This window comes from Larus michahellis, chromosome 1 (assembly GCF_964199755.1).
Source record: "Larus michahellis chromosome 1, bLarMic1.1, whole genome shotgun sequence".
Lineage (NCBI taxonomy): Eukaryota > Metazoa > Chordata > Aves > Charadriiformes > Laridae > Larus > Larus michahellis.
This window is the reverse complement of record NC_133896.1, coordinates 201,298,694-201,315,138: the sequence shown is the minus strand read 5'-3', so window position 1 is coordinate 201,315,138 and position 16,445 is coordinate 201,298,694. Positions and strand designations below refer to the sequence as shown.

The window sequence follows — 16,445 nt, the reverse complement described above, 5'->3', positions numbered from 1 at the left end:
TCATCCCATCCTAGGACAGGTAGGATACATCCCATTTTGAAGGCATCTGTTTCTTCTCACCAAGCGCGAAGGCAGCCAGAATGGCAAGCTTTAGCCCTCCACAAGTTGCCTTAGAGGCTACAGGCTCAGAGGCAACTGTTTGGCAAGAGGCATCCCACTCCCTTTCCTCTGTATGTTTGAATCTACACACCAGCAGAGCACCGACTCCTCATCCTGTCAGATCTTTATTGGCACTTCGCTTCTGGTTGAAGCATTTTGTCTTTCACAGATTTTTTGGATACTTCCTTCGAACGACAAGCCGTAACGACTTCCTACAACTGTGCAGCTCCGGCGTGCCGCAGTGCTCCGTTTAAAGAGCCATCTGTGGAAGAGCAGCCGCAGCCGACTTAAAAGGTAAACAAATCCCAGCCTGGGGAAGATCAGAAGGGCCGACAGGCAGTCCTGCTGCTGCTGATTTATGCTTCCTTATCTTTTATCTCCTTCCCTCTCCTCCCCGAGCACGCTAGCTGCTCTCCCACGGTCCTTCTTCCAAGAAAATGCGTGTGCTTGTTTTCTGCAATCGGGCATTTTCAGTTCTCAAGTTCTTTAAGTCTTCTAATTTTAATGTAATATTGCCCTTTCGGTACACTGCAGCTCTGCCAGGGTAAAGCACTCACTTGAACTTGTTCCCAACAGCACGTAAATAAATCCCTGGCTCTGGGAACAGAAAATCTCCAACACTTTGCCCAGAAGCCATCTAAAACGGCAGATGCACGGTGCCTCCCACTTAAGAGCAAGCAGAGGACACGCTTTGGCTCACACCACTTTTCCAGCTCTCCACTCACGAACCCTTCCCTAGCCGTGAAGCCATCAGCAGGACACTTGCCCAGCGAGCGTGGACTTGCTGCCCTCGTGGCAAAACCTCCTTCCAAAGACACTCTCTTCATTCATGGCTCGTAACACCAGAAAAGACGTCTGTCCCCTAGCGGAGCTGAGGCGATGGGGCTTCTCTGAATGAATCTGAACTAGGGCATATTTTTGAGAAAATAGTCCCGTTTTGATGTACACTCCTCGTGCTGCTCAGTCAACCCCAGCGCCGTCCTTCACGCCTGTTCCAGCACTCAGCCGTCCCTGCTGTCAAAAAAAAAAAAAACAAATTAGGGGCAAATTTGTCTAATTTCAACCTTCAGCTACTGGCTCTTTTAAACATTTGTCAGACCAATGTTCAACTTCTCAAATTTCTACTTCTGTATCATGATTAAGATATTTTAATCTACTGAGAAGCTGAAAAGCATGTTTTCTGAGGCATCAATATTGCTGTGTTACAATGATCAATCCTTTTCAGTTCTGTCTTAGTATTATCTGTGATACTAAGCTCCAGTATTTTGATATGTATCCATTTTAAATTTTTGCACACACCGATTTAAGTCTGACCCACAGCTGCTATTTAACATCTGTAGAAAAGAAAGTGTTTTATCAACATATGATGCGAATTCTTCCATCTGGCTTTCCACTGAAGGCAAAGCAGAAATATTTCTGAACACCTCTGCCTTTTCTGTTACGGACAGTGCTGCGATTTCCATTTTAGACTTACTGCTTTGGAAAGAAAACTCTCCTCAAGTTTCTAACTCAAAGGTCACTTTGCTTCTGTATCAAGCCCTTTCCATGCCTGGTTTCTGATCTGCATTCAGTTCTTCCTTGCCCTATTTTCCCTTCTCTTCCCTGCCTTCTTCACTTAACCGCTGCCCTCTGCTCCTCTTATCTTTGTTGGGAAGGCGTTCAGAGAACTCCATGCAGCACCAGCCGCATTTATGTCACCGGAAAGCAATTCTTAAGCAGTATTTCAGTCTGTCTTAAGTGAATCAGAAAAATAATCACATCAAACATGAAAAAAAGCAGAGCTGACACCTCAGACCATCAAACGTAATCCACGTGTGTTTTTCCAGATATGTCTTAATTATGTGTTACTATTCCAGGATTGTATATGGGTATAATTTCTTCTGAAGATGTTCACTACTTATTTTCTATAGCAGCTAAAATCCAAAACACAGTACAATTTCAGATTAAAAGCATGACGCTGAGTTACAGCATTATAAAACCAACTTTTGGATAGCTGGTTCAGCAGCCCCAGTGGGGAAATATGGAATGCTGGAAAAGGATTACAGTGGTTTTTACATTTACGAAGAGTTACATTGCTGGTCACAAGAGAGGTCTCACATTACTGAAAGAACACATATTTGCTGGAAAATAAAAGTCCCTCAAAAAGAAAAGAAAAAAAAAAAAGAAAGGAAAAAGCATCAGACATTTGAACAGCTGGAAGCATTTTTAGAAACTACCAAAAAAGAGAAAAAAAATTATTTAGAATAATATTTCCCTCTCTGTAGTAAGCATCATATTGGTGATATAATAAGTTCCCAAGAGGCTTAATCACGTCTACTGTTCAATCCCCAAAGGTTATTTCATAAAACAAAAATTAGTCAAGTCAACAGAGCTTCTTCACAAAAAAACCCCTGAAGCTGTCGTTCTATTTATTTTTCTACTGGCTCACATCTTTGTCAAGTGTCCCAAGAGCCATGAATCTGTGACAATAAGCCACAGCCCACCGTGCTCTGGCAAAAGACAAGATTTTCTTCCTTTGTCTATATCTGGTTTCAGTATTAGGAAGACGCTGTTTGACGCCACTCTGATAAAAACTTGAGAAGACTGTTGTTTACAGAAGGATCAAGTGAGACAGTGAATTAAGGAAGTAATAGCAGCACAAACCAGTGTGATTACTACATAGATTTTGATAAAGTATCTACACTCGAGAACCAACATCACTTCAATTTCTTTCAAATTAAAAGCTAGGGGAAATCTCTTAATTTCAAATGCTCTGCTTATTCTGCCAATTATAATGCTTTATTTTCTTTACCGTAGTGCTCCCAGGGCCCTGTCAGCACTAGGACTTCCTTTCGCTAAGCTCTTTTTGTCACAATAAAGCTTTCAACGTGTGCCAACTCCAGATAAACATTATTGGTAGTTTGTTTCAGTACAAAAACAGGCAACAAGCACCACCAGGCTCCCTTAGCAACACCCTTGATTTCCCTTTAAAACGTACTGTACTTCCATTAAATACTCTACAAGGGGTTGTTAAATTGATGTTCACTTCGCATCTTCACAATGTGCTTTTATTCACACCTAAATTTACATTTCTTTAGTTTTTGAGTTTGGTTTTTTGTTTGGTTTTTTTTTTAAATCACTTTATTTACAGCAAAATACCCACCTCGTTTGTTAAGCGAAACCATTCGTTCTTTCCTCGTAGGGGCCAACTGCAGATACAGAACGTAGCGATTCAGACGTACAACACGGAAGCCTTGTTGTGGCACATGTCTCAGAATATGCCCACTATTGTTCAATCAAAACATTTCATATCTAAAAATGTCTAAGCCCAGTTCCAATAGAATGGCAGTGCTATTCACACAAGACAAATTCCCACTGTGCAAAAACAGACAAAGTAAAAAAATAGGAAAAAAATATCAAACGATACCTGATAGTACAAATTCTGCTAAAAAACAGGGGCCACCCATCCAATCTGCTCTCACTCTTATTTACCCCTTCCCAAACATCCATTTTTTTGAGTTGATCTGTTTTATCTTTATTCTTCACATGCTTCTCTCCCAGCTATTTACCCTCATCTCTCAGCCTTGGTTCTCTTCCTCTCTTGCTTCTTTCACTGCATTGCCGCTGAGCAGGACACTTATGATACCTTTGGTAACAACCTACAGAGGATCTCTAAAAGACAAGGTCATTTCTAGAGGAAAAAAAAAAAATAATTTTTTTTTTCTTTTAAACAGGCACTAAAATACCATTTCATAATTTGTTTCAAGAGAAAAAGAAACCCCCGCAGATAATATTTCCTTTGTTCGTCACCCACTATATAATGCGTAACCTTAAACTGCTTCAGCATCTACTGGAATAACATCTTTCTTTTGAATGATTTTGTGCCCCCTAAAACCTGCCCTCCTATACTTTAAACAGTTCCCCAACACTCGTCCACTCCTCATTAAAAGCAAACTCCACGTGAACAAATATGCAGGGACCAGATTCAGGCCGTGCCTATGCACCAATGTTGCCAACCTATTTCGATAGTAATTCTTCTCTGCAATGGAGTCATCAAAATGCCTGCAAACTCACCTTCACCAAAACACAGAATCACAGAATGGTTCGGGTTGGAAGGGACCTTAAAGATCATCTAGTCCCAAGCCCCTGCCATGGGCAGGGACACCTCCCACTAGACCAGGCTGCTCAAAGCCCCATCCAGCCTGGCCTTGAACACTTCCAGGGATGGGGCATCCACAGCTTCTCTGGGCAACCTGTTCCAGTGCCTCACCACCCTCACAGTAAAGAATTTCTTCCTAATGTCTAATCTAAACCTCCCCTCTTTCAGTTTAAAACCATCACCCCTCATCCCATTGCTATACCCCCTGATAAAGGGTCCCTCCCCACCTTTCCTGTAGGCCCCCTTCAAGGACTGGAAGGCCATTACAAGGTCTCCCTGGAGCCTTCTCTTCTCCAGGCTGAACAATCCCAGCTCTCTCAGACTGTCCTCACAGGAGAGGTGCTCCAGCCCTCTGATCATCTTTGTGGCCCTCCTCTGGACCTGCTCCAACAGGTCCATGATCCATGTCCTTCTTACATTGGGGGCCCCGGAGCTGGACACAGTACTCCAGGTGGGGTCTCACCAGAGCAGAGGGGCAGAATCACCTCCCTCAATCTGCTGGCCACGCTGCTTTTGATGCGGCCCAGGATGCCATTGGCTTTCTGGGCTGCAAGCACACATTGTCGGGTCGTGTTGAGCTTCTCATCCACCAGCACCCCCAAGTCCTCCTCCTCAGGGCTGCTCTCAAGCCATTCTCGGTCCAGCCTGTCTTTGTGCTTGGGATTGCCCCACCCATGTGGCAGGACCTTGCACTTGGCCTTGTTGAACTTCATGAGGTTTGCACAGGCCCACCTCTCAAGCCTGTCCAGGTCCCTCTGGATGGCATCCCTTCCCTCCAGTGTGTTGACTGTGCCACACAACTTGGTGTCACCAGCAAACTTGCTGAGGGTGCACTCGATCCCACTGTCCATGTTGCTGACAAAGAGGTTAAACAGCACCGGTCTCAGTGCTGACCCCTGAGGAACACTACTCGTCACTGGTCTCCACTTCGACATCAAGCTGTTGACCGCAATTCTTTGAGTACAGCCATCCAGCCAGTTCCTTATCCACCAAGTTGTCCATCCATCAAATCCATGTCTCTCCAATTTAGAAACAAGGATGTTACGCGGGACAGTGTCAAACGCTTTGCACAAGTCCAGGTAGGTGATGTCAGTTGCTCTCCTCTTATCCACCAACACTGTAACCCCGTCGTAGAAGGTCACCAAATTTGTCAGGCACAATTTGCTTTACTGAAGCCGTGTTGGCTGTCACTGATCACCTCCTTATTTTCCACATGTCTTAGCACAGTTTCCAGGAGGATCTACTCCATGATTTTGCCGGGCACAGAGGTGAGACTGACTGGTCTGTAGTTTCCCAGGTCTTTCTTTTTTCCCCTTTTTAAAAATGGGGGTTATGTTTCCCCTTTCCCAGTCAGTGGGAACTTCACTGGACTGCCACAACTTCTCAAATATGATGGACAGTGGCTTGGCAACTTCATCTGCCAGTTCCCTCAGGACCCGCAGATGCATCTCATCAGGTCTCATGGATTCGTGCACCTTCAGGTTCCTTAGATGGTCTCAAACCTGATCTTCTCCTACAGTGGGTGGTTCCTCATTCTCCCAGCCCCTGCCTTTGCCTTCTGCACGTTGGGCGGTGTGGTTAGAGCCCTTGCTGGTGAAGACTGAGGCAAAAAAAAGTCATTGAGTACCTCAGCCTTCTCCATATTGCAGGTATCTCAGGTAACCAGGTCTCCTGTTTCCGCCCACATTTTTCCTAGTCTTCCTTTCATCACTGACATACCTGTAGAAGCTTTTCTTGTCATCCTTGACATCTCTGGCGAGATTTAATTCTATCAGGGCTTTAGCTTTCCTAACCCAATCCCTGGCTGCTTGGATAATGTCTCTGTATTCCTCCCAAGTTACTTGTCCTTGCTTCCACCCTCTGAAGGCTTTCTTTTTGAGTTTGAGTTTGTCCAAGACTTCCTTGTTCATCCATGCAGGCCTCCTCGCATTTTTGCTTGACTTCCTCTTTGTTGAGATGCATCGCTCCTGAGCTTGGAGGAGGTGATCCTTGAATATTAACCAGCTTTCTTGGGCCCCTCTCACTCCAGGGCTTTATCCCATGGTACTCTACCAAGCAGATCCCTGAAGAAGCCAAAGTCTGCTCTCCTGAAGTCCAGGTTAGTGAGCTTGCTGTGCACCCTCCTCACTGCCCTAAGGATCTTGAACTCCCTGGAGAAGGAAGTTAGCATTGACATGTTGCAGGAACCTCCTGGATTTCTTATGCCCTGCTGTGTTGTCCCTCCAACAGATAACGGGGTGGTTGAAATCCCCCATGTGCACCAGAGCTTGTGAACAAGAGGATGCTCCTATCTGTCTATAGAGGGCCTCACCTGCTCGGTCTTCCTGGTCGGGTGGCCTATAGCAAACCCCCACTATAATGTCACCTGTCCCTGCCCTCCCTTTAATCCTGACCCATATGCTCTCAGTCATTTCCTCATCCATCCCCAGGCAGAGCTCCATGCACTCCAGCCGGTCATTGACATAGAGGGCTACACCTGCACCTCATCTCCCCTGCCTGTCATTCCTAAAGAGCCTGTTTCCTTCCGTTCCAATACTCTAGACACAGGAGTCATCCTACCACGTCTCTGTGACGCCAATAAGCTCATAGCCCTGCAGGCGCGTGCACGTCTCTAACTCCTCATGTTTATTCCTCATGCTACATGTGTTTGCACAGAGCCATTTAAGTTGGGCCCCAATGAAGCTGACTTACTGCCTGGAGTGGCTGGAGTTCCTTTGGGTGCACTCCAGGTACTCTCCTGCTGACCTGTGATCCTTCTCCAAACTCTGGGCATCTACTGCTGGCACCAGCATCAAACTGGTAGGAGTGGAATGGATTGTGGTTCCCCTCCCCCAGCAACTTTAGTCTAAAGCCCTCTTCATGGATAGACTTCATCCAGTAAAGCCCTTAAAGTAATGTGGCAAAACAAAACCACCACTACCCAATAAAACAAACATGCCCAGATAACAGATACAAGGACAAAAGGACCCGGTTAATAGGGGAATACTCCTGAGAAAACAACGGCTGAACCCTGAACACTGAGGCTCAGTGGAAGATCTGCAAAAGATAAGCCCAGGAACTAAAATTGTAACTCCGTTGGATATTTTAAAAATTACTAATTCAATAGCAAGACCAGTTTTATGGCACCCTGTAAATTCCATTCCTCCTCCCAACCATTTTATGCACTGATACAATGAATGGTCCATCTTTTTTATTTAGATTTAAAGTTTGCTATTGTGTTCCAAACCTGAAGAAGACCTGGCTTCGTACAACAAAAGATACTATTTTTACTTACAAACATGGCCACACATACACCCACTGGATCATCGCAGCTACAAAAGCATAGTTACCTTCCGTGTTATCCTCCACTAGGAAACATTTGTGGGGTACCTATTTTACTCCTTTGTCTCTCTTTTTTTTGTGTTGCAAGATATCTCTTTCCTCCACACCCTAACATTTTCCATCACATACCTGTATGACCATAGTTTTTCTTCTCACATCTTTTTGTTCCCTATCTCAAATACAGTTCCTAGTTTTCCACATCATCTTTCTTTCCAATTTCCCCTCTGTTGCAAACGCAATTTGCTTTTCCCCAACGTAGAACTCCCACAAGGAATGGTGTTAAACAAATTTAAAGAATATCCATGAGCATGTCAGAAAGACCCATGCAAACAGTTCTGGTCATGACACTCGAAAGGTATGTCCTAATACTGAATTCAATGTGCTTACCAAAAGACCATTCATACCACTCCACTCACGCTGAAGGTGAGTTCAATCAGCTCTTCCAACAAGATCAAATTTCCTAACAGTACATGCTAGAGGATTTGTTCTCTCAAATTTCATGCTTAAGCTCCTGTGCAACAGAAAGCCATCATCTTCATAAATGAAACCAGGTGATCCAATGAAATTATTTATTACTGTTCCACCAACATGAATATCGAAACTTTTACAAGTGTTCACCAAGAAGCAAAACCACGTCACAACAGTATTTTATCCACGATTATGAAGACATATGCAATCTTCCATAAAAGAATTCAGTTCTGTTGAACATTTTTATGAGTCCATGATAAATGTTTCAAAGTCCTGGTCTAAGTCTGAAACAAGGGCATCCACAAAATCTTCAACTGAAGGTGATTTCTGAAGCATACCTACAAAACCAAGACAACAGACCCTTAGCAAGAATACTATGACCCTGAAAGCTGTGTCAATAATAATGTTTATCACGAACTAACTTTTAATGACACAATACAACAGAAACGGCTATCATGTTTCTTTGTCAAGAAATAAATGGAATTATAGTGTATAGGGATTATTTAATTTTTCAAGCTACCTGTTACACATTATCAGAGAATTGACAGGTTTCAAGACTGTTAACTGACTTTTATCGTTACAATCTTGCTTAAGCAGGGGATTAAATCCATTTTAAAGCAATGTAACCATAGACTCAGTAATTTCCAAATGAGCGGGTATCTAAATCCTTATCTGCTGAGCCCCAGGTGTGGCAGAGCCAGAAAAAACAACATATTTTCTCAAAGTGTTACACACCTTAAAAGCATTTAATTTAGTATTTAATGTACAAATACCTCTGAAATTTTTCACGAGGCATGAAACATACCCGAACAAAATAATTTTCAGTGCACTACAGTTTTAGTTTAGCTTTTTTACAGTAACAGGACTTATCTTTTACTAAAAATTTTAATTAGTGCATCTGTCAGCTGCAGCATATGGCTACAGAATAACAGACAGGGAAATTAGCATAATGAAGAATCATGCTCAAGTACTTTGTCAGGTAATTCTACAAACACAGCAGTAAAAATCTCACACCTTGCTCCCCAGAATCCCAGTTTTTACAAAGCATGAGAATATATCCTGTAAATTATTTTCAGATGTTTCTTTGTACTTAACATTACGTTAATGTTGGTCTTTTCGCTGCTATTAACATTTTCAAGATTATATATGGAAATTTACTGCATTACTTGTACCAGAAAAAAAAACAGTACAGCTGCCAAATAATGTAAAATTTCATCTTTGTACTTCTTTGAAGTAATCTGTTCTTTCTGACAACTGCCAATGTAAATATAACCTTGTTCTACCCTTTTTGATCAGCATACCTACTGAACATAATTTTATATTCTCTCACATCCTCAACAATATTTGCTTTCAGTGGAAATTATAATTGCATGCTGCTAAAAGACCGGAATCTTTTACTATAACACAATGATTCAAAACCCACCAGGAAACAGACCGGCTCGAGGTAATTTTGTGTGAGCAACCAAAAAGAATTTTCTTGCTAAGACCTCACAGAATCCCATTTCAATCTGATTTAAACACACATTGCAACTGTCAACAGAAACCGCCATGACCCAGTAGATTAATAGCGAGGGCTAAAAGGAAAACAAATCTCATACTATATATAGGTTGACTGAAATGCTGTTAAATGAAGTTTGCATCAAGCTATTTTCAAAATGAAAGAGAACAGAATTAGTATTTCCAAATACTTGGTAGACTTGTCATCTACTCTAATGTTAGTAAAATTACTGTGGCATTACTTCTAGTTCACAATGAAAAATGGCTTGCTACATGCGAGGTTGAGAACCAGATGGGACCAGATACCAGCTACTAATCCAACCTCCCCAGAGAGCCATGGCCTTTTGCAGACTCCCTCTCTCTCAGGTTCCTGAGCAGGCTGGCTGAGGAACATGCATACTTGCTCCCTAGAAGCCTTGGGAGAATTCCAGTTTAAACTTCTATTATTTTCCCGGAGTTTTCTCAGAAGCGAAGAGAACGCCTTAGGAAGGTGACATGGATGGCAGCCCACTGGAACAGGTACTGTCACGCATGACTACTGGAGCTTCATTTTAAACTCAGCTGGAGTTGTCCAGTCCCAACAGTGTAATTCATTTTGCCTTTTTTTGGCCCCATTTTGCCTCAGACGTTTACATCTGAACTAACTGACTCTAATTCCGGAGACTGAACAGTAGGAAGACCTTACTGGGTGCCACTCTGACCTTCTCCCGAGGTCTACTTTATGACAAGATGAGTTGTGCCTATGAAGAACCTACTTTTCCCTGTATCCCAGAAAGGAAATCTGGATGACTAGCTTAGGTATAAAAATATCAATGGTGAAATTATTCATTCCTTCCAATTTTTAAGATGTAGCTCTATAAAAGAACTGTTTTTCTATAGCCAATATGCCCTTTTCTATCAGATACCAATATGGAAGGACGACTGTAATGCTGCTGCATAGACAGTAAATAAAGATGGCCATAACAGACATAACCACTACTCCCCAAGCTGCAAAATACAAAAAACCCCTTCCAATACTGACTTTATAAAAAAAAAAAAAACAGCCTAGATGATGCTTAGCCAATTGTTTTTACACACCAGAATTTATTCTGCTGTGGACAATTCTTAAAAGTATGATTACCACTACATTGCAAAAGAAGAAAAGCTAACAGTGCAATGATTAAGGGGAAGAGAAGAGACTCATGCTGGGATTATCTTCAAGTAGATTTAATTTCCCTCTTACATAAAAATTTCAAATCATAACAAAAACATTCCAAAATGAATAAAAGAAACATAATTAACTACAGTACGCTTGGATGTATTTTAGTGCAGCTGAATACAGTCTTACCAAATCTCACTCAAAATGCAATACAAATTGCATTCATTTAGACTCCACATGGTTTGTTTTAAATATGTAGGAGAATTCAAAATCTTTCTGGCAAAAGTGATGTGGAATCACCTCCTACCCAGTAGTTCCAACTTTTGATAATACAAACAGATTTCAGATTTCTTGCATTAGTGGTCTACTGCACTGCTATTTTCCCATCACTGACATCAAAAGCAGACACTAGCAGAATTTGCTTTTGCAAGGGAAGGATGAAGAGTAACTGAGGTCATTGCTGAAGAACTCCTACTGCAGTAAAATGATCATGCCCTCATGAAATAAATAACTACAGATTTTAGAGTAGACAACTCCAAAAGAAACAGACACTGATGGCATTTCCGTGTTTTAACCTCTTCCTCTACACAGATGTGTTAAGAATGGTCATGTCTCCCTTTAGACTCCATTAAAATATATGAAAGCAAGATCAGCTTTGATATATTATTGTAAGTACTCAGCACTTCAGTCTAAATGATTTAGTAAGATGTCCACAAGGTCTGATGGTTGCAGTTTTAAAATCTAGGAGTGTATTTTATACGTTCAGCCCAACTCCTATTTCAGCTCAGTCTCTCCCAAGCCTAAGGCAACTGCACAGCTTATCTCCGCTGCTTTGAAGTTTTCTTTCGCATTACAGCACTGCGGTTAACCACACCCTTTTGAGAGATGGCTAGCTATAACCTACAATCACTGAAAATTGGGAGAAGAATAAAGCCTGTGGCAAAATTTGGCCTCTGCCCCTTTGGAACACTAATTATTTTGGGTCCGTGTAGTTTGAGTTAACATATGTTGCCATTCACATCACCGCTTAGGATTTATGCATATTTCTTACACTTTCAAAGAGACATACAATCGTTCTCTGAAGATTTTCACAGCCTCTTGCACTGGAACAAATGCGTGTTTATTTACAGATTCAGTTGATTACCATGCATGCACACAGCTAAATATGTCTGTCTGCAATGTAACACAGCGTTAACAAATCAAGAACGCAACTTCCCATATATTTTGCACGAGGACTTCTTCAGTGACTGCATCAAAACTGCAGGAGAAGCACACTCCAGGATATATTCCATGCTCTCAGATCCCAGATCATCCAACCCCGTACTTTTCACACTGCAATTCACTTTCTGCCTATGCACCTGGGGTTTTTTTTCCAGTCAGGGAGTGCCAAGGGAGAGAGAGAGAGATGGTGCACACCTCAAACTTGTACAGACATGCAACCAGCACACAACTGGGCCTGGAAGGGACACCTGGGTTACATATCTTTAAAGGAATTTGGAACCCCTAATGCCACGTCGTCACGGGAAGGAGAGGGTCTGCAAGAGCCATGTGGCCAATCCAAAATGACAGAGGAATCAAGTTCTTCTCAAACTGTATTTCCTCTCTAAGGGAAAAAAAAAAGGCAAGCCTCTTGAACAAAGCATTGTTCACTCATTTTTTAATTGCTCCTGCTATCCACATTTGTAACTGTTTCTGTATTTTGTAGATTATCAAAGGGATAAGATAAAAGGGGTCACTTCAGAAAATGTTAAAAAAGGTTTCATAAAGCCTTTGTGTTGTTTTTCTTTCAAATGGAAACAAATGCCAAGAGAATCAAACCCAAACAACAAAAAAAGTATATTGTGTTTTCTAATTAAAGACTAGTCCAAACAGGAATCTTGTCGGTAACTCCACCGGATGGCAGGTCAGATCCTTTATCTTCCCTAATCAGTACATCTATGGAATCACATGGGAGAAAGATGAAAAGCTAGGGTCATATCCAAACACAAAAGAAAGACAATAGACAGCTTCTGAGAAGAAAATTATAACAAAGAAACTGTATAAATGAAATGTGCCTGTGAAGTTACCTGTTATCAGACAGTCAATGAATGTGGCTAACTTCACAATGAGATACAGAAGCACTTCAAGGGTGAGGCTCCATACGTGCATCCAAAAATCAGACTTGTACAAGCCCATTTCTTTATATAAAAAAAAAAATCCTGAAATAACAACCTACGGAACCTAAGGTTTTTGAAATACAGCACAGAATCTGGACTGTTTCCCTGAAGAAGAGTAAAATGACAAGCTTTTAAGTTTGGTGGAATCTGTCTTTAATCAGGAATCCATCTGGTCATCTGCTAGGGGAGCGCAGTTTTGCAACTGATGAAAACTAACAAAAGATGGAAATGAAGTACTCTGGAACACTTGTAATGAAAAGGAAAAAATGCAGTAAAATGAGTCAGAGGCTGATTGAACCTAAGCAAATTAAAGAACAAGTAACTGCTCTTACTTTTCTCCTTAAGTTCTCAATTTTTGCAATAAATACAGAGCAATTAAGTATAAACATATAATAATCTTTCCCATCATGTGTTCTATGTTTTAACCTCAAATAGTCCCAAACAAGCAATCAAACTATTAACTTGTCAAAAGACCCAAGTCACCTTAATTTCATTTTTCAGGCAGTCATTCAAGCATGTTTAAGTTTTGCACTGTCTACAAATGAACATCACAATATGCACAGGCAAGGAATCTGCTGATGAATTCTGGTTATTTTTATGAACTTGAGTATCTTTTAAAATTTCTGTTTAAAGTAATATTAAAGAAATACAGAGTATAAAAGTGAAATTCTGAATGCAAAAGTGGCCAGGGGAAGCAAGGAAGATGTACTCTTGATGGAAGAGGATGAGATCAGGGAATACTTAAGCAAACTGGACATACATAAACCCACAGGCCCTGATGGGAGGCACCCACGAGTGCTGAGTGTGCTGGCAGATGGCATTGCGAGGCCAATAGGACACGGGGTAATGGTTTTAAACTGAAAGAGGGTAGATTTAGATTGCATATCAGGAAGGAATTCTTCACTGTAAGGGTGGTGAGACACTGAAACAGGTTGCCCAGAGAAGCTGTGGATGCCCCATCCCTGGAAGTGTTCAAGGCCAGGCTGGATGGGGCTCTGAGCAGCCTGGTCTAGTGGGAGGTGTCCCTGCCCATGGCAGGGGGTTGGAACAAGATGATCTTTAAGGTCCCTTCCAACCCGAACCATTCTGTGATTCTGTGAACTCTCAGTAATCTTTGATCTATCACAGCTACTGGGAGAAGTGCCAAAAGACTGGAAAAAAAGCAAATGTCACTCCTATCTTCAAGAACGGCAAGAAGGAAAACCCAGGGAACTACAGGCTGGCCAGTCTCACCTCAGTCCTTAGGAAGGTGGTGGAGCAGATAATCCTGGAAACTATTTCCAGGCTCATGAACAACAAAAAAATTATCCAGAATAGTCACCAAATATTCACCAAGGGCAAGTCATGCTTAACCAACGTGATAATGATATATGATTAAACAACTGGCCCAGTAGATGAGGGAAGAGCTGTGGATATTGTCTACCTGGACTTCAGCAAGGTTTTTGACATTGTCTCCCATAAGATCCTCGCACAGAAGCTGTTGATGTATGGGCTGGATGAACAGACAAGTGAGGTGGTTTAAAAACTAGATGAATGGCCAGGCCCAGAGGGAGGTGATCTGTGCCACAAAGTCTAGTTGAAGGCCAGTAACTAGTGGTGTACCCCCAATACTGGGTCCCTGTTTAATGTCTTCATTAATCATCTGGATGATGAGGCAGAGTTCAACAATGAGAAGTACAAAGTCCTGCACCCGGGCAGGAACAACCCCAGGCACCAACATATGTTGGGAGCCACCCAGCAAGAAAGCAGCTTTGCAGAAAAGGACCCGGGGGTTCTAATGGACACCAAGCTGAACATAACCCAGAAGTGGGCCCCTGCCGCAAAGAAGGCAAATGGCAACCTGGGCTGCGTTAGGCAAAGTATTGCCAGAGTTTGAGGGAGGTGATCCTTCCCCTCTACTCAGCACTGGTGACACCACACCTGGAGTGCTGCATCCAGCGCTGGGCTCCTCAGTACAAGAGAGACATGGACATACTGGAGAGAATCCAACAAAGGGCCACGAAGATGATGAAGGGATCACAGGAGAATCTCTCCTATGATGAAAGGCTGAGAGAGCTGGGACAGTTCAGCCTGGAGAAGAGAAGGCTCAGGGGGATCTTACTAATGCATATAAATACCTGGAAGGTGGGTGCAAAGAGGATGGAGCCAGGCTCTTCCCAGTGGTGCCCAGTGACAGGACCAGAGGCAATGGGCACAAACTGAAACACAGGAGGTTCCCTCTGAACATCAAGAAACATTTTTATCCTGTGAAGGTGACCAAGCATTGGCACAGGTTGCTCACAGAGGTTGTGGTGTCTCCATCCTTGGAGATGTTCAAAAGCTGCCTGGCTATGGTCCTGAGTAACTGGCTCTAGGCGGCCCTGCTTGAGCAGGTCCTAGATGACCTCCAGAGGTCCCTTCCAACCTCAACTATTCTGTAATTCCTTAATTCTGTGAAAATACCTTGAAAAACCTCTGCCATTTTTTGTAAATCATAGTCTGTGCTCATATTACCAGTATCACTCATGCTAATGCTGACACAGAGGAGTTACTGCTGTCTCGTTCTCCTATCACACGTGAACAAACACACCAGCAAGTGCGCTACAGTTACTGACCTTAAAGTGATACACAGTTCTGTTTAGTGGTTTATGGATTTACTGATTTAAAGAAAAAAATTTAAAAAAAAAATCAAACTGCATATCTTTTATACATAGATTTTTTGGTCACATCATAATGGTCACATTAATGGTAGAATAATGTATGTACAGCCATTCCTTAAACATAGCTAGCTTGCTCTCTTTTTCAAACACCAGGCTGCATAGCTATTGCCTCTTCATCATTTACCATTGATCCTGACGACTCACCGACGAACTATCTGCACTAAATGAAATGAGGACTATGAGGACTATGAATATTGAAATGCCTAAAAAATGTTAATTACTGCATTATTAAAGTTAAACTTGTTTGTGTGCTTTCACTGTACCTTGCCAGACTTACATCATATTTGGATTTCCTTTAAACTTAAAATAAACTTGGAATTTCCTGGACTATGATGCCACTTTTTCAGATTAATTTCAGTAACGAGTTTTACCCAAAATAACTGATGCATATGCTCAACCCCAAATAGATTGTACCATGTTCCACTGTGTTCTCTCACATGCAAGAGGGAAAGCCAGCTGTACTTCCATAGATTTTATATAAGTCATCCACAGATGAATTTTGCAAACTTCATTCAAATACTACTTGATTCAAGGGAGCACACTGCCAGCAACTTCAACATAGCCTCTAGGACATTTCAAGAAGGTTCGATGCTCAGTAAAATTAAAAATACATCCCAGAAATAGAAGAGATGATAAGCATAACTGCTGTTTAAAAACATTTTTTCTTTCCCTACTAAATGACTTACAATAAAAATTGGATTTCCTTGTATAGATGTACGTTCTTGTCTTGCAACTACTCAATCCACAATTTTGGGCTACAGTTTTTTGAGGTTACAAAGACTCTTCAAAAACAGTAAACAAAGGCAAGTTTGCAAAGTCATGCTGAAAGAAAACTAACCCTGCAGATCAGAAATATAAATAGACTAATCTAGAGAACATATAGTCGCTTACTATATTATGAGTCTAAGGAGAGCAGAGGTTATGGCCTC

General features: G+C 41.9%; 1 protein-coding gene across 3 annotated transcripts in view; it reads right to left on the bottom strand.

Moving 5' to 3' along the window:
- Nucleotides 1–206: 206 nt before the first annotated feature.
- Nucleotides 207–16,445, bottom strand: part of MIPEP (mitochondrial intermediate peptidase) — an 84,356-nt gene continuing 68,117 nt past the window's right edge. For 2 of the 3 annotated variants that reach the window (XR_012584845.1, XM_074569144.1), the window contains one exon: nucleotides 8,114–8,364. Coding sequence is in view for 2 of the 3 variants with exons in the window: in XM_074569144.1 (XP_074425245.1) it covers nucleotides 8,270–8,364 (95 nt within the window). In the remaining variant the exon portion in view is untranslated. Of the gene's footprint in view, nucleotides 1,114–8,113; nucleotides 8,365–16,445 lie in introns of those variants that run through there. The other variant, XM_074569155.1, reaches the window with a different exon arrangement.